The sequence below is a fragment of the Procambarus clarkii genome, chromosome 1 (genome assembly GCF_040958095.1).
Source record: "Procambarus clarkii isolate CNS0578487 chromosome 1, FALCON_Pclarkii_2.0, whole genome shotgun sequence".
NCBI classification, from domain to species: Eukaryota; Metazoa; Arthropoda; class Malacostraca; order Decapoda; family Cambaridae; genus Procambarus; species Procambarus clarkii.
Genome location: NC_091150.1, coordinates 37343568 through 37362961, shown reverse-complemented (window position 1 = coordinate 37362961; position 19394 = coordinate 37343568). Strand labels below are relative to the sequence as shown.

The window sequence follows — 19394 nt, the reverse complement described above, 5'->3', positions numbered from 1 at the left end:
CTAGTCTAGGGACAGGGTACTAGTCTAGGGACAGGGTACTAGTCTAGGGACAGGGTACTATCCTAGGGACAGGGTACTATCCTAGGGACAGGGTACTAGCCTAGGGACAGGGCACTAACCTGTCGTATAGGGTACCAGCCTAGGTACAGGGTCAAAAACAACACAAATCAACTCCTAAGCTTATTCTACACACTGTATTGTCATGCTCAGTATAATTATATACTAAAGGTATAATTTGACAGTGTAAACTAATTATATTATCTGGTCATATAAACTGACTATAAAAATGTGAAAATTTTTTATATAATGCTTGCTGCATAAAATAAGGATTCACCATAAATAAATTTTATATAAACTAGTTAAAATATATATATATATATATATATATATATATATATATATATATATATATATATATATATATATATATATATATATATATATACTGTGCAGAAGGTAACTGTATATCCTAAGTGGACAATTCGGCTGTAAATATTGCCAGTCTACAGAGACACAATTCAGACCGCCAAAAATACGTGAATTTCACAAAATCCGCGAGATTTGGCTGGCAAATATTGTGGATCCTCCCTTGGGCCTTGTACCGTGACTGATATCCCCCTGTGAGGCTTGACGCGAATATCTCCTTAAATGCTCTCCATTGAGTGATATTTTTTTCGCTCTGGTTAATTTTGGTGTTGTTTTAATTTAATTTTTAATTCAAATTTTGATCCTAAATATTTTGTACGTTGTGTGTGTGTGTGTGTTTTGTGTTGGTTGGTCTGTTGCTTGTGTCGCTCTTACCGCCCGAAGAGCTTGGCGAATCTGAATTAAGAGCAAAGAGCAGTGCATTGTCGACCTAATAATCCTGACGTTAGGCTTGAACACGACTGTTAAGGCGTTTGTGTACCCTATATTTTAGGCCGTGCTTAGATAGAGCTCTTCAGAGCTCAGTTAATATGTTTTATAACCGTTTCAACACGTCATAATTTATTTCCAGGAAGAAAATTGTTCCTTCAGCCAAGCCTATTACCCAGACAGGTTGACATCGCGCGCGAGAAAGTTATTTCTAAAATATTATTTTTTTTCGAATTGAATACCTTTAATTCAAGATTATTTCATTCATACTGGGTAAATTATTTCTCAGTGAAATATATATTAGAAATCTAGTTTCGGATTATTCATTTTCATGGATGTTTTTGAGAACGGAATTTACACTTTTACACTTTTTACATTTTTTATTATTGTTTAAGGTGTCTTCTGGTAGCGATTGAGTTCGTTAATTGCATTCACTAAAGGAGAGAAAATGAAAGAATTGTTGAACTTTTCTCGGCTGTGATTGGGTCATGATTTACACTGTGTTCGATATTGATTGGGTGAGTGGGAATCGAGAGTTTGTTTGGGTGGTAATATAAGGACTACTCTGAGTGGCTGAGAATGAATGAAATCTTAGTTGTGATTGGCTGGCAGATCATTGACTCTTGGCTCTAATTGGTTAATAACTGAGGGGTGAGGTATGAACGCAAATACTCTCAAACGAAGGCATGCAAAAAGCACGCGCACGCACGCACACACACACACACACACACACACACACACACACACACACACACACACACACACACACACACACACACACACACACACACACACACACACACACACACACACACACACGCGCGCGCGCGCGCGCGCACACACACACACACTAGAGTGAGAAAGAGAAAGATCTAGGAGTTGATATCACACCAAACCTGTCTCCTGAAGCCCAACAAAACAAATTACGTCTGCAGCATATGCGAGGCTGGCTAACATCAGAACTGCCTTCAAGAACCTGTGTAAGGAATCATTCAGAACCTTGTATACCACATATGTAAGACCAATCCTGGAGTATGCGGCCCCAGCATGGAGCCCGTACCTTGTCAAGCACAAGACGAAGCTGGAAAAGTTCAAAGGTATACCACTAGACTAGTCCCAGAACTAAGAGGCATGAGTTACGAGGAAAGGCTGCGTGAAATGCACCTTAAGACACTGGAAGACAGAAGAGTAAGGGTCACAGCCAACATGATCACAACCTACAAAATCCTCAGGGGAATCGATCGGGTAGACAAGGATAAACTATTCAACTCTGGTGGTACGCGAACAAGGGGACACAGGTGGAAACTGAGTACCAACATGAGCCACAGGGACGTTAGAAAGAACTTTTTCAGTGTCAAAGTAGTTAACAGGTGGAATGCATTAGGCAGTGATGTGGTGGAGGCTGACTCCATACACAGTTTCAAATGAAGATATGATAGAGCCCAGTAGGCTCAGGACCCTGTACACCAGTTGATCGACAGTTGAGAGGCGGGACTAAAGAGCCAAAGCTCAACCCCCGCAAGCACTAATAGGTGAGTACACACACTTCTGCAGTGTTATTAAGACAACAAATGCAACATGTGTGAAACACGTAAAACATTACTGAATTTGCAGTTATTGCAATCCATGACGATTAAATTTAATGATATTGTTGAATAAATTATGCCATTGTTGTATTTTATACATCATTGATAATAATACACTAATACACCTTAATCCCTGGCTTTATAGAGATTCCCAGGTAATATATGGTAATTGAATTATAATACGTATGTATTGATGCAAGCATGAATGTATATAAATATATATATATATATATATATATATATATATATATATATATATATATTTATATATATATATATATATATATATATATATATTTATATATATATTAGTATATTTTGGTAGCAGTCTTTCCTGTAGACATATTTTATTAAATATGACCGAAAAAGTAAGATTAATAATTCTAACACGAATTTTCTCAATCTTTCGTACATTATGCTTCACTGTTGGAGGTAAATCAAAAATCACTTCTCCAAAATTCATTTTTATTTCTAGTCTGACGCGACACGGGCGCGTTTCGTAAAACTTATTACATTTTCAAAGACTTCACAAATACACAACTGATTAGAACTTGCGTTTCCCTGATTTTATATCTACATTTGAGTGAGGTGGGAAGGGTGATGTGGCATTACATTTGAGTGAGGTGGGAAGGATGATGTGGCATTAACACAAGACAGAACACTAGAGGATATTAATAGGGTATTAAAAGTATCAACACAAGACAGAACACGAAACAATGGATATTGAATAGAAGTGTTTGTAGAAAGCCTATTGGTCCATATTTCTTGATGCTTCTATATTGAAGCGGAGTCTTGAGGTGGGTAGAATATAGTTGTGCAATAATTGGCTGTTGATTGCTGGTGTTGACTTCTTGATGTGTAGTGCCTCGCAAACGTCAAGCCAGGCTTGACGTTTGCGAGGCACTACACATCAAGAAGTCAACACCAGCAATCAACAGCCAATTATTGCACAACTATATTCTACCCACCTCAAGACTCCGCTTCAATATAGAAGCATCAAGAAATATGGACCAATAGGCTTTCTACAAACACTTCTATTCAATATCCATTGTTTCGTGTTCTGTCTTGTGTTGATACTTTTAATACCCTATTAATATCCTCTAGTGTTCTGTCTTGTGTTAATGCCACATCATCCTTCCCACCTCACTCAAATGTAATGCCACATCACCCTTCCCACCTCACTCAAATGTAGATATAAAATCAGGGAAACGCAAGTTCTAATCAGTTGTGTATTTGTGAAGTCTTTGAAAATGTAATAAGTTTTACGAAACGCGCCCGTGTCGCGTCAGACTAGAAATAAAAATGAATTTTGGAGAAGTGATTTTTGATTTACCTCCAACAGTGAAGCATAATGTACGAAAGATTGAGAAAATTCGTGTTAGAATTATTAATCTTACTTTTTCGGTCATATTTAATAAAATATTATATATATATATATGTATTATATATATATACATATATATATATATATATATATATATATACATATATATATATTATATATATATATTATATATATATATATTATATATATATATATATATATATATATATATATATATATATATATATATATATATATATATATATATATATATATATATATATATATTGCATGATTCACAGAGAGCAACCTTTGGCACACAGCCGGAGACCAGGAGCTAAAGGCCGGGAAGCAGTAGCGGGAAACTCTACATGATGTGTTAAGGGATGTGACAGCAACCAAGGCAGGAGGGGGAGGGAAGGAGGTCGGAGTATATCGCACTGAACAACCATGAGGTGGAAAGGCAGGGGCCCAAGAGTTGCAGCTCGGCCGAGAAGTCTCTGTTATGTATGTACACACACACACATATACCAACGAAGGCATGAGCTCCATACATGGAACTCTGACAGTGGATGGGAAGAAGATTGTAATCTTGATACTCTACAATCCCCAACCAAACAGTAGAAGGCCCAGGCAGGAGTATGAGGACAGCAACAAGGCATGTATAGATGAACTGCAGAGGGCAGCAACTATAGCGCATAGAATGAGAGCGAAGCTGCTGGTCATGGGGGACCTAAATCACGGAGAGATAGATTGGGAAACAAGGAATCCCCATGGCGGGGAGGAAACCTGGGGAGCGAAGTTGGTAGACGTTATTGACAGGAATTTCCTAACACAGCATGTGAAGGAAGACACAAGGGAAAGAGGAGGGGATACGCCCAGCCTATTAGACCTAATTTTCGCCCAGAATGTAGAAGATATCGAGCATTTGGAACATGAATTACCACTAGGAGCCAGTGACCATTGTGTCCTAGCCTTTGACTACATGATGGAACTCAAAATTGTGACCAAAGGACAAGAGGTCCGGGAAAGGAGACTTGATTACAGAAAAGGGGACTACAGAAGGATAAGGGACTACCTGGGAGAAGTGCAGTGGGAGGAAGAAATTAGAGGAAAAACAGTGCAAGGTACCAAGTCATATTGAAATGCAAGGAGGCTGAAGAGAGATTTATTCCAACAATAAAGGAAAAAAGCAGGAGGGAATATAATAACCCATGGTTTAATAGACAGTGTCAGGAAGCAAAGGTGAGAAGCAGGAGGGAGTGGAGGAAGTACAGAAGACAAAGGACAGAGGACAACAGGATTAGATGTAACAGAGCTAGGAATGATTACATTAACATAAGACGAGTGTCGGAAAGAAATTATGAGAATGATATTGCAATCAAAGCGAAAAAGCAACCTAAATTACTACATAGCCATATAAGAAGGAAGATGTCGGTAAATGACATCATGACGGTAATAAAAGAAGAGATTACCCTAGACGGAAGACTATCAGATATAGAGGTGACAGCAGAGGAGTCATGAAACAGTTGACAACACTAGATGCAACTAAGGCGGTTGGACCAGACAAAGTATCACCGTGGATACTAAAAGGGGCATCGCAGGCCCTCAGCGTGCCTCTAGCAGTGATCTTTAATGAGTCACTTATGTCGGGTGAATTGCCCAGTTGCTGGAAGGAGCCAAATGTCGTACCGATTTTCAAGAAATGAGATAAGGAGGAGGTACTTAACTACAGACTCGTATCACTAACAAGCATCCCCTGCAAAATACTTGAAACAATAATTAGGCTAAGACTTGTTGAGCACCTGGAGAGCATTAGGTTTGTAAATAAGCACCAACATGGGTTCTGGAAAAGGAAATATTGCCTAACAAACCTTTTGGAATTCTATGATAAAATAACAAGGATAAGGCAGGACAGAGAAGGCTGGGCAGACTGCATATTTCTAGACTGCCAAAAGGCCTTGGATACAGTACTACACATGAGACTGCTATACAAACTTGAGAGACAGGCAGGAGTAAGCGGAAAGGTCCTAGCATGGGTAAGGAACTACCTAACAGGAAGGAGCCAGAGAGTAATGGTAAGGGGCGAGAAGTCGGACTGGCGAACAGTAACGAGTGGAGTACCTCAAGGATCGGTGCTGGGACCAATCCTCTTTCTAATTTACGTAAATGTTATGTTTACAGGAGCAGAATCCTACATGTCAATGTTCGCGGATGACGCAAAATTAATGAGAAGAGCTGTGACAGATGAGGATTGCAGGATCCTCCAAGAGGACCTGGACAGGTTGCAGAGATGGTCAGAGAAATAGCTACTGGAGTTCAACGCGAGTAAATGTAAAGTTATGGAAATGGGATCAGGTGATAGGCGACCAAAAGGACAGTACACAATGAAGGGGAACTGCCTATCTGTAACGATTCGAGAAAGAGACCTGGGAGTGGACGTAACACCTTATCTAACTCCTGAGGCACATATAAATAGGATAACGACAGCAGCGTACTCTACACTGGCAAAAGTTAGAACATCATTTAGAAACCTAAGTAAGGAGGCATTTAGGGCGCTTTACGCCGCCTACGTGAGACCAGTCTTAGAGTATGCCGCGCCAGCATGGAGTCTCCATTTGAAGAAGCACATAAGGAAACTGGAACAGGTTCAAAGGTTTGGAACGAGGCTTGTCCCAGAGTTACGAGGGATGGGATATGAAGAGCGTCTGAAGGAACTGAACCTTACGACACTAGAGAAAAGAAGGGAGAGAAGAGATATGATAGGGACATATAAAATACTCAGGGGTCTTGACAAAGTGGAAATAGATGAAATGTTCACACGGAATAGCAACAGAACGAGGGAACATGGGTGGAAACTGGAAACTGAGATGAGTCACAGAGATGTTAGGAAGTTTTCTTTTAGCGTGAGATTAATGGAAAAATGGAATGCACTTGGAGAGCAGGTTGTGGAAGCAAACTCTATTCATAATTTTAAAACCAGGTATGATAGGGAAATGGGACAGGAGTCATTGCTGTAAACAACCGATGGCTAAAAATGGCGGGATCCAAGAGTCAATGCTCGATCCTGCAAGCACGAATATGTAAGTACAAATAGGTGAGTACACACACACACACACACACACACACACACACACACACACACACACACACACACACACACACACACACACACACATACACACACGTGCACGAGGTCACGCGTACATACGGCTGTTACATCAGTTTGTTGACCAATAACTCCAGTCCTCTCAGAATTACATTACCTGAAAAAGGGTCAACAAATACACGTGTTTAATTACATCAAGATTACATTGACTGTTTGCAATTACACTGAAGCTGTAATTGTTGTTTTTGTGATTACTTTTAATTGAAGCACTTGAGTTCAACAAATATATTGGTAATTCACATCAAGGCATGAATTCAAAATAAATTCAATTTGTGGTTATGTACAAGGCTCATTTTATTTCATGGATAGTCTTTTGTTTTGTGGTTTATGGAGTTTGTCTTTTGCTTTTATAGGAGTGAAGTTCATATTTATCTCTCCATTTAAAGATTTTATTATATAGCTGTGGTATTATAAAGCTATTATATTATGAACCAATTGTATTATTTACATAATATATTATATAATCTTGCAGTGAAGGGTTCTACAGGATTTAAGGGATTCTATAAAGTAGTGAACAGGTAGAATAAATAGTGAACAACTAGAATGAATAGTGAGCAAGCTGTGAAGACTTAGAATGATCCGTAAAGTAGTAAACTACGGTGACTTAAGTTGCACTCCCAAGGTTAAAGTTGGGAGTGCAAACCCCTTAAATCGTCATCTGAAACTTATAGTTAATATTGGCTGTAAAGCGCTAGAGTAGAGCGATTATCTGGGAAGGGGAAGATAACATTCAAGGAGAAAGCCATTACGACTATATAGCACTGGGAAGGGATCAGGATAAGGATTTGGGGTGGAACGAGGGGGAAAGGAATAGTGGGCCAGCCACTTGTGGACGGTCGGGGATTGAACGCCGACCTGCGTGAAGGGAGACCGTCTCTCTACCGTACAGACCAAGTGGTAAGAGAACGGACGGTAGCCATGGCGGTCTAGAATCACATTTGCCTCAGGTTTTGTGTGAGCATCTGAATGTAAATATGTTGAGGGGGTGGTAGCCCAGGAGCTGCACTTCAACCGTCGTCAATATGTGTGTGGGGGGGGAACACAAGACCATATACACTGACGGATCACTCAACACAGCTACAGGGAGGGCAGGAAGTGCTGTTATTGCTCATCAGCCCGATGGCAGCACAATTCAAAGGAATATCCGAATTAGTAACTGGGCGTCCACAATGCAAGCTGAGTTGGTAGCAATACTGTGGGCACTCGAAATTATTGATAACACTGAATTAGACAGCTTAATTATTTCCAACTCCCTTTCCTTACTACGAGCAATAAACAGTTTGCAATCAAGTAATAACGTGCTTGTCTTGGAAGCTAGACGTAGATATATAAGAATACTTAGCAAAAGGGTAAATATAAAAATGTTGTGGATTCCTTCTCACATTGGCCTGCAGGAACATGACAAAGTTGACGCCCTTGCTAAGGCTGCAGTAAATAAAGACAGTATTGAACGGAATCTTGAGTTATCAAATAGATCCCTTAAAAGTGTCATTAGACGAGAACTCCTGGATGGATTTGAAGAAAGTAGAACAGTGCAAACTGGAACTAGCAGGTCCATTGTTCATCACAATGAAATGTGTGAAGTAAAACATGTGTATGGGGCAAGTAACAAAGTCAGTAGACTAACAGATGTTGTCACAGCTCGTATAAGACTTGGCTACAAGTATCTCTGGCAATTCGGCTTGTATAGGGATCTAGATGAAGTAAAGTGTAAAGTGTGTGGACAAAGACAGGAACACACACTCGAACATTATATCTTGGATTGTAGCAAAATTGTGCCATTTAGAGATAAATCTAAGCTCACTCTGTATGATATGGCAAACTATCTTATTACCATAGATAAATTACCTGAAATCCTTGCACTGTATCCATATTTCGCTTCCAGTAGATAAACGACATATGAGATTAAGAAACAAATAGTGTATTGTGAAGACTAATAATAAACAGCAGTTCCCCTATGACTCTGTAATATCTCCATTGGTCAAACTATTATGTATTAGCGATAAGACCTACCATTAATGTATAATGACTTACTGTAAATATATAGCTCTTGAAATAGCACTTTCTCTGTAACTAGCTGACGTTGTAACTGTAAGGTGTGAAGGATAGGTTAAATTGTTTATGTAATAATCTAAGATGAGATCTGATAAAGACCTTTTGTGCCCTCTGTAATGCTTTTTGCGCTACCGCTCACAGGACAAGTATGGGGTGCACAATAAACTAGCCGCCTCCGGCGGCAACAATCATTCAAATATTTAGGAAGATCATATGAGTTTTATCGTCCGTTGATTGAGGCCGTTGATTAAGGCCGTTGATTGAGGCCGTTGATTAAGGCCGTTGATTGAGGCCGTTGATTAAGGCCGTTGAAGGAGGCCATTGATTGAGGCCGTTGATTGAGGCCGTTGAAGGAGGCCGTTGATTAAGGCCGTTGAAGGAGGCCATTGATTGAGGCCGTTGAAGGAAGCCGTTGATTGAGGCCGATGAAAGAGGCCGTTGAATTAGATCGTTGAATGAGACCTTTGAAAGAAACCGTTGAAGGAGGCCGTTGAAGTAGACGGTTGAAAGAGACCGTTGAAACAAGAAGCTGCACTTCCAGTCTTTTCGGAAGCATTAGGCCTAGGAGTGCCTGAACAGGTTACCTTTCCTATTTACTAGAAAACCATTTGGACTATTTCAGTCATTCAAAAAGTAAACCGTTTGAATGGGGACAGGGGGTGGGGGTGTCCCAGCAGCACACTAATGTACGCTTGACCATAAGTACTGCTATTAGTGCTGTCATTGTAGGAAAATGACCCGCGCTGCACCACGCGGGTAGTCCAGGAGATAGTGTTCAACCACCAACGAGTGTTCGGAGATGGTGTTCGAATAATTCAAACAGACCAGAACGTGTAGCGGGCCGATACAGGCCTAAAAACATTAGTTGAATGTCAATTTATATAACTCTATCGATATAATAATGATAATAATGCTCACCCAAATTGTCATCTGATGAAACTGTTGATCTAATTACACCCTTCACAGTTTTTGACAACGACTCGCTCGCATATTTATACATAATTAATGTAATATAATCAGATATAACTATTTTTTCTATGTGATGATTTCTCTCTCTTTCTCTCTCTCTTTCTCTCTCTCTCTCTCTCTCTCTCTCTCTCTCTCTCTCTCTCTCTCTCTCTCTCTCTCTCTCTCTCTCTCTCTCTCTCTCTCTCTCTCTCTCTCTCTCTCTCTCTCTCTCTCTCTCTCTCTCTCTCTCTCTCTCTCTCTCTCTCCACTCTGGAATGGGTGGAGGACCACTAATCATAGTCTATAATAGTACTAAAGTGGGGTGAACCCCAGAAGCCTCACCCCCCCCCCATCCTGGGGTCCAGAAGCCTCACTCCCCCATCCTGGGGTCCAGAAGCCTCACCCCCCCATCCTGGGGTCCAGAAGCCTCACCCCCCCCCCCATCCTGTGGTCCAGAAGCCTCACCCTCCCATCCTGGGGTCCAGAAGCCTCACCCCCTCCATCCTGGGGTCCAGAAGCCTCACCCCCCCCATCCTGGAGTCCAGAAGCCTCACCCCCCCCATCCTGGGGTCCAGAAGCCCCCCCCATCCTGGGGTCCAGAAGCCTCACCCCTCCCCATCCTGGGGTCCAGAAGCCTCACCCTCCCATCCTGGGGTCCAGAAGCCTCACCCCCCTCCATCCTGTGGTCCAGAAGCCTCACCCTCCCATCCTGGGGTCCAGAAGCCTCACCCCCTCCATCCTGGGGTCCAGAAGCCTCACCCCCCCCCCATCCTGGGGTCCAGAAGCCTCACCCCCTCCATCCTGGGGTCCAGAAGCCTCACCCCCCCCCATCCTGGGGTCCAGAAGCCTCACCCCCCCACACATCCTGGGGTCCAGAAGCCTCACCCCCTCCATCCTGGGGTCCAGAAGCCTCACCCCCCCCGCATCCTGGGGTCCAGAAGCCTCACCCCCCCCCCATCCTGTGGTCCAGAAGCCTCACCCCCCCCCCATCCTGGGGTCCAGAAGCCTCACCCCCCCCCATCCTGGGGTCCAGAAGCCTCACCCCCCCCCCACACATCCTGGGGTCCAGAAGCCTCACCCCCCACCTCCCCAGCCTGGGAAACTTTAATCCCCACGTAACACAAAGCCGGAATATTGCAGCAATTATACTAATATTGCAAGCATCGATGCAGCCGGATGCAAATGGCCTTCCGGACGCACATCATCGGAGTTACACGTGGCGCTCCGTAATGATCGTATTTGCATACATTTTAGCACTAATAACACGACCAAGTGGATATAGTATATTGCTTGTGGCTGTTTTTCTCACAGCATTGTTTATTTTTTTTTTTTTTTCATTTGGAGGGGTGGTTGTTTTTCCGTGTTTCGTATTATTTGTTTTTCTTTATTTTTTTTCGTCGTGTTTTGTAGTTTCCTGAAGAAACTAAATTTTATTTTTTTCATTCTGTAGTTGTGTTTATTATTTTGGTAAATTTTATTTTTCCGTTACCCTTATTTTTTTTCGTTTTTATTTCAGTGTTTTTTTTTTAATTTTCTTTTTGTGTGTTTTTTAATTTAATTTTTAATTTTTATGTCTTCGTTTTATATATTTTACGAATTCTTTGTTTTTTGGTGGTTTTTATGTATTGCCTTTCTTATTATTTCGGTAGCTTGTATTTTTTCGTTTTCTTTATATTTATCGTTAACTTTATTTTTTGTCTTTGTTATTTTGTGCATTTCTTTATGACTTCGTTATCTTTATTTTTCGTGTTCTCTATTTTTCACCCCCGTTTTGTATTTTCTGTATGTGACAAGTTCTTGTATTCTGTAGCTGGTGATATCGTTGATGAGATTCGCTCATCATCATCAACGAAGATTGATGATGAACTTCGCTAAAGGTCTTCAGTCTTTATGTCCCCAGACAACAAAGTCGGAAAGCCACACGTGGCCTGAAACGTTAAGCACAAAATATGTGGTTAAAACCCTCTATATGTGTGGTCATAAAACACATATATCAGAACATTAGAATTAAACACACTTCAGAAGGTCTGTTGACCCATACATGGCAGCTTCTATTTATACCCAGTCAAACTCTATATGAATTGAGTTTGACTGGGTCAAACTCATTCATATAGTTTGACTATAACTGACTGGGTTATAGTCAAACTCTATATTCATATGCTATAAGAGAGAATTCTGTCTTGTCTGCCTATTCTTAAACCATGTCTGTTCAGGGTGCTGCCGTTCTCAACCTATCCTCAAGCCATGCTCGTCCACGCTTATGTATTGATGTATGTAGGTTAGATTAGCATTTTATAAGCACTACAATCACCTTCTGTGGTTGATTATTCAATAAATCACTGAAGTATATGTTTAACAGATCTCTCACCCTGTCCATGGAGGACAGAAGAAAATGTATATATATATGCTGGTTAGCATTGTAAATGTGTGGCCACGTCTGTGGTAGAAAATAATAAAAGCTGCGGTTATCATCCCATCATGTTCGTCCAAGCCGCGGCCGTCATCAACCCATCATGTTCGTCCAAGCCGCGGCCGTCATCAACCCATCATGTTCGTCCAAGCCTCGGCCGTCATCAACCCATCATGTTCGTCCAAGCCTCGGCCGTCATCAACCCATCATGTTCGTCCAAGCCGCGGCCGTCATTAACCCATCATGTTCGTCCAAGCCGCGGCCGTCATTAACCCATCATGTTCGTCCAAGCCTCGGCCGTCATCAACCCATCATGTTCGTCCAAGCCTCGGCCGTCATCAACCCATCATGTTCGTCCAAGCCGCGGCCGTCATCAACCCATCATGTTCGTCCAAGCCTCGGCCGTCATCAACCCATCATGTTCGTCCAAGCCTCGGCCGTCATCAACCCATCATGTTCGTCCAAGCCTCGGCCGTCATCAACCCATCATGTTCGTCCAAGCTGCGGCCGTCATCAACCCATTATGTTCGTCCAAGCCGCGGCCATCAACCCATCATGTTCGTCCAAGCCTCGGCCGTCATCAACCCATCATGTTCGTCCAAGCCTCGGCCATTAACCCATCATGTTCGTCCAAGCCTCGGCCGTCATTAACCCATCATGTTCGTCCAAGCCGCGGCCGTCATCAACCCATCATGTTCGTCCAAGCCGCGGCCGTCATCAACCCATCATGTTCGTCCAAGCCGCGGCCGGCCTGAAGAACCTATCCTCAGATCATGTTCGTCAGACATTTGTCGTACTGTGAAATCACGAACAATAATTTCTCAAAAGTAAATTAATATCAAATGTATATTATAGTTTTGTAATTTATAAAACCAAGCGTAGGTTAGTGTCGCCCTTGTCCCATACTTGTCCATCATACGGTCCTTTACCACATCCTATGCGTTGCCCACACCTCCCGGTACGCCCCTGGGCCTACGCCAAAATTAAAAAAATTTAAAAAGTTCCTTCCCGGACAACCACAATCTAGATGAGTCGTTCCTGTTAAGTCATTAACGGCCAATAGATGCAAATCTCCTAACCTAACTTGGCCTAACTTTGCACAAACCCATATTATATATAAAAAATTATTTTTCCTAAACTTTTTATTAAGCTAGGCTTAAGGACTTCCTGGATTAATTTCCTTGATTAATAATTAAGGACTTCCTGGATTAATTTATTTGGATTTTTGGGTTTTATTCTGTTAACAATAATATTGTCAAATGCTGTAGCTTCATCTTTGCTTAATTGTTTTTTTTATAGTTTAGCATTAAATACCCGTTTGCTTTCGATTTTTTTCTCTTTGAGGTTTTGCAGTCGCGTATTTTGTCCATCATACGGGCCGGAACAACCATTGTCCATCATACGGGCCGGAACAACCATTGTCCATCATACGGGCCGGAACAACCATTGTCCATCATACGGGCCGGAACAACCATTGTCCATCATACGGGCCGGAACAACCATTGTCCATCATACGGGCCGGAACAACCATTAAAGAAACAATAACATGGAGATTTCTCGCCTCTGTTTGTCCGTCACTAGCTTTTTGTTTTGAATTGTTTCTTGTTTTTTTTCTTGTTTTTTTAAGTTTTTCTTTGTTAATTTCCTTAAGAGATTTTTTAATGTTGCCCCGTATAGTCACTGCTTCTGGCTTGTTCCTCGTTTCATACTTGTCTGTTTCATACTTGTCTGTTTCATACTTGTCTGTTTCATACTTGTCTGTTTCATACTTGTCTGTTTCATACTTGTCTGTTTCATATTTGTCTGTTTCATACTTGTGTTTCATATATGTCTGTTTTGAAGTAGGTTTATGAAATGAAATGAGATCGGTCATGGATCAAGTTATATGTCAAGTGACTTCTGTAACGGAAATGTTGTTTTATATATATATATATATATATATATATATATATATATATATATATATATTTGTCAGCTTGTTGCGTTCCTCCTCCTGCCGTTGCTACTGTTGCTTATCTCACTAATATGAGAATAACTTAAAATCTCCCTACAAATACATGAAGAGGCTGGCGACCAATCCATACTGTCACTTTACCAGTTCCAATACCTTGTAAATGTGAGAACACACAAGAGTGTTCAATATCAGCTTAGAATCTCCTGCATTGCTACAGACTTTGAAGCCTTATACACTTCAAATTAACGCTAATGACAATCGAAAAATCTTGTCTTGGTTTGTTGACCTTGTCTTGGTTTGTTGACCTTGTCTTGGTTTGTTGACCTTGTCTTGGTTTGGTCTTGACCAAAACCAAAAAGTTTGTTGACCTTCCATAAGCCTCGGGTCGATAGACCTAAGCCCGGTAGTCGTGGAGGGCCCTACAAACAAACAGAAGTGGTGCCATATTATATATATATATATATTTATATATACATATATATATATATATATATATATATATATACATACATATATATATATATATATATATATATATATATATATATATATATATATATATATATATATATATACCGCAGAAATGGTTAAAAAAAAAACATATCGGAAACGTACAAAATCAGAGCACAAGTCACCAAGAAAATTAAAGAGGGAAACACCACAAGTGCTATTAGAGTCCTTACCAGTGACGATAAAATTGCTCCTTGAAACACGGCCATAGCACGGACCCTGAAAAGCAAGCACCCACCCAGAGCCCCTCAAGGCGACAACATCGTTCTGCCTCCAGCCGAAACCATTTCAGACCCACAAACTGTTGGTGAATCTGAGGTCTACAAAGCAGCTCTTTCTTTTCCACCTGGGTTTTACAGGGTTAAAATCTCAACACGTCAAGCAAATGTTAAATCCTGCTGTTGGTGAAGCTGCACAAGATCTTCTTATGGAACTCACAAGGTTCGTCAATGCGTGCCTGGCTGGTAATATACCTGAGGTCATCAGACCCCTCTTTTTTTGGTGCCTCCGTCTCTGCTCTCAAAGAGGACGATGGAATCAGGCCAATCGCTGTTGGCAAAACTCTCCAACGCCTGGTTGCCAAGGCAGCTACGACGGTTATCAGGCAGCAAGCGGCTGAATTGCTGAAACCAATTCTGAATTTGATGAAAGAACGTGAGTAACCCCTCACTATGATCTAGTTGCCCTTGAGAGGTGGTGATCTTTGGGGGATTTAAATACTCCAAAATTACCATCTCTTTTTAAGGGTCTGAGCTGTGGTGCAGTGGGTTAAAGGCGTAGCAGTTATGCCAGTTGCTGTAAGGCTTCTGTGCTGGTTAGGGTTCGAATCTCCTGGTGGGGAAGTGTTCTAAGGTTGTATAACTTTTCTTGCGTATTTAAGCAAGTTGTGCATTAAAAATATATATATATATATATATATATATATATATATATATATATATATATATATATATATATATATATACACACAACAGTAAACATCCTGGCAGCTCCCACGTTATAGTTTATCCCAGTGTAATTGTATGCTTACCAAAATGGCGTCAAAGTTCCTGTTGAGGAAAATGCAAACATTGTCGGTTAACTCGACGCTTGGTTCCTCTGGACTTTGTTCAGCTCTGAGCGAAGCCTGCCGCACGGAGCGTTAATACAAATACAAATAATAATGTAAATTTTTTGGAAGCGTTTGATAGTTGGAAAATGTAAAAGTGGAATGTCGGAAAATCCGACACCATTTAATAATAATATCATACAGACAGATAAGAGCTGCTGTATTACCAACAAGTTACCCATAGAAAACGTAACTTGTAGTGGAATTACCGTCTAAGAAAACGGGATATCATCACCACATACTATTATAATTCACCAGCTATTCTGCTGGGAATTATTCTTAAATACATAAGTCTTTGGACTTTACCATCATAAAAACATCTTATATAAATTAACTTAATTATCAATATTAAAGTAGAGTAAATGTGACCCTTCTATCACGTTCTGAAATCTGGACAATGTAGGCCAGGCGTCAGAGGGGGAAGGAGGGCAGCCATTGTTTATACGAGACCAGAGGCTCACACGGGAGCAAATTCGGCTCCTGTTAATTTTACTTGGACGTAGTGTTATGGATACCAAAGGTGTACCATGTGTCAACACGCTGTCAACAAATCAAGTTAAGTGTTCTTTCCGAAACCCATTATCTATCATTAGTGGCCATTAATGTCATTATATAGGGTGACCCGGTTAGAACGCGAAATCGCCTCATACTAAAGGTAATTAAGCCAGGTCTTCATGTTCCATGTACTGTTTTCTCTGATATACTTGTCATATATAGGTATCTGGCTTCACAGCTAGCGCACTTTTGACAGGTCAAGACGAGGATGCAAGATTGTGCACCAGTTACTGGGTGATATGGAAGCTACCTCAAAGAGGATAATTTGGTGTCTACACCCTAGTTATACCTGGTGGACTAACCTGCTGTACTATAAGATAAGGAACCTCTTCAATGTTTAATAGTATGTAGTCTATTACTGTAGTTTGATTGGCTGCATATATATTAATTTAACCCCCCCTAATGTGTAGAGGATCGATTTGTGAGATTGAGATTATTGCAGAAATACAGTCCACTTAACATTATACAAATTGCTATCGAAGTATATAAATTAACGTAAATATAAATTCATATAAATTAAATAAATATAAATCTCACAGGTCGGTTCCCACATTATTTGGACCTTCGGAACCGGAATATTCGGTCCTATGAACCCACATTTGGTCATCTTAGTACCGGATGAACCAGTTATCCAGTGGATTCATTAAATATACTAGTGCAGTGTTATTTAAACAAAGGCCAGCCAGTCAAAGACGGAAGCGTAGCCTCGAGGGAGCTCAGGAGCCTCCCTCAACTGAGTTCAGCCTCATCAGCGGTTTCATGCACACCCACAGATATTTGGTGGCGTGTTATTTCGTGAAATGACAGCGCTAATATTGAAGCCAGCCAATTAGTGACTGTGTCGCGAGATTGTTCACGGATTTCGTGGTGTTACATTTCGCGAGAGATTATCTACGAATTTTGTGGAGTTTATTTCGCGAGGTCACTAATAATATTTAATACTTCTAGATAATATTAGAAGTTTCATAGAGGCTAATTAAGAGGCTATTATCAATAATTGTGTATATTATTTCTCCAAAATAGAGAATCATTTAATATAAATTGCACTAGTGTTCTCAATATAATATTTACTAATTGCCAACCCACAACAGGGTAGGATATGACTAGTTGAACTATTATTGTTCATCCTAGTCCCATTATTACAATAGTCAGTTGTACTATATTGAACAACCTAACACCATTAATGAATGGTCCAGACCCTATTTGGGTGTAATTTTTATCAACTCGAGTTGAGTTGTATATATAATAATTTACTTATGATCATTACACCTTTGAGTGATTAATTAGTGTCTCTACCATCCTAGGGTGATATAGAAGAGCTAACCTAAAGGTACTTCCAGTGACACTGGTTTATCACTCAAATCATTAGTGTGGATGATTGTATATATATAATGTGTATTAATTTTAAGTGCTAACCTCTAGTAGAGGTAGGATTATTGCCTAGTGAGTTCAGAATTTACCCTAGGCTACCATTAGAGCTTGTTCAGTATTATGAGCAGCCCAAGTACAAGCCCCACAAGGCTTCTCCAACTAGCCAGTATGGATAATGCAGGGAGAATGAAAAGAACCCTTGCAGGTCTTAAAGGCCACTTAACAAGACAGATCAAGAAATGTGAAGATTTGTCACAACAATCAACAGTTGATTATGCTGACCTGGAAAGCTATTATCAAGCAGCTGCAGGTAAATTTGAGCAAATCAAATGCCAAATGGCTGTCCTTGTGGGGACAGACTACTACCATCGATTCATCGGTAGCCCTACTAAATATCAGGGTATAACCATGTTAAACTCTGCAGGAGGTAAATTACTCTCAGGCCCAGTATCAAGCCTGAGGAGACCTATGCCTGCAGATAAACAATACCAGTAGAAATCTAAATTTGTCAGCTGATTATATTTCTCCAGTAGCATTATACTAAGGAGATTACAGCTGACTATACCAACAGAAGTTGATGTTAGTATCATCATTTAAAGCTGAAGATGAGTTCATGAGGCCTCAGTGGCAAATCAGTGAACAGTAGCCTAAAACAGCTACAAGTCACTGCGACCAATGTCACTGAACCCACTGCAGTCTCAGAACCATACTTTACTTTAATGATGAGCTATTCAATCTTCTGAAACAATTAACTAAATTAAACCCCAATAAATCTGATGACTGATTTGATACATTTATTATTTAATCAAGATGTATTCCATGGGCCTCAGTGTTTATATATCAGTGACCAGTTACCTGAAGAAACTTCAAGTTATATCTGATGTCACTGATCTCACTGCAGTCCCTGAATCATACTTGACTGTAGTACTTGATCACATCCAGTCTTCTGGGTTAAATAATATGTAATAAGGCTTGAATATTAGCCTTTCAAGAGTTGACAGGGAAATGAAATCGCATTAGACTTCTAACCCCTGCAACTCTAGTACGGGACATCCGTCCTGTACGAACAGACACACAAACGTGTGATTACTAACTACTAACATCAAATTAATCTAATAATTCGAAGGAGGAGTATCGGTGTTCGTCTGTTCTAATTAGGACTTCGACCCGTGAGCAGCCCCCTGGGGAATTATGTCGGAAAATCCGACACCATTTAATAATAATATCATACAGACAGATAAGAGCTGCTGTATTACCAACAAGTTACCCATAGAAAACGTAACTTGTAGTGGAATTACCGTCTAAGAAAACGGGATATCATCACCACATACTATTATAATTCACCAGCTATTCTGCTGGGAATTATTCTTAAATACATAAGTCTTTGGACTTTACCATCATAAAAACATCTTATATAAATTAACTTAATTATCAATATTAAAGTAGAGTAAATGTGACCCTTCTATCACGTTCTGAAATCTGGACAATGTAGGCCAGGCGTCAGAGGGGGAAGGAGGGCAGCCATTGTTTATACGAGACCAGAGGCTCA

General features: G+C 40.5%; 2 protein-coding genes across 2 annotated transcripts in view; both read left to right on the top strand.

Annotated features, from left to right (window-relative positions):
• LOC123754366 (uncharacterized) overlaps positions 1-19394 on the top strand; it is a gene marked incomplete in the record, with an annotated part of 212897 nt that overhangs the window by 132317 nt on the left and 61186 nt on the right.
• LOC138363039 (uncharacterized) lies at positions 12626-13102 on the top strand. Its single transcript, XM_069321849.1, has one exon. It carries the CDS (start codon positions 12626-12628, stop codon positions 13100-13102), a length of 477 nt encoding a protein of 158 aa, XP_069177950.1.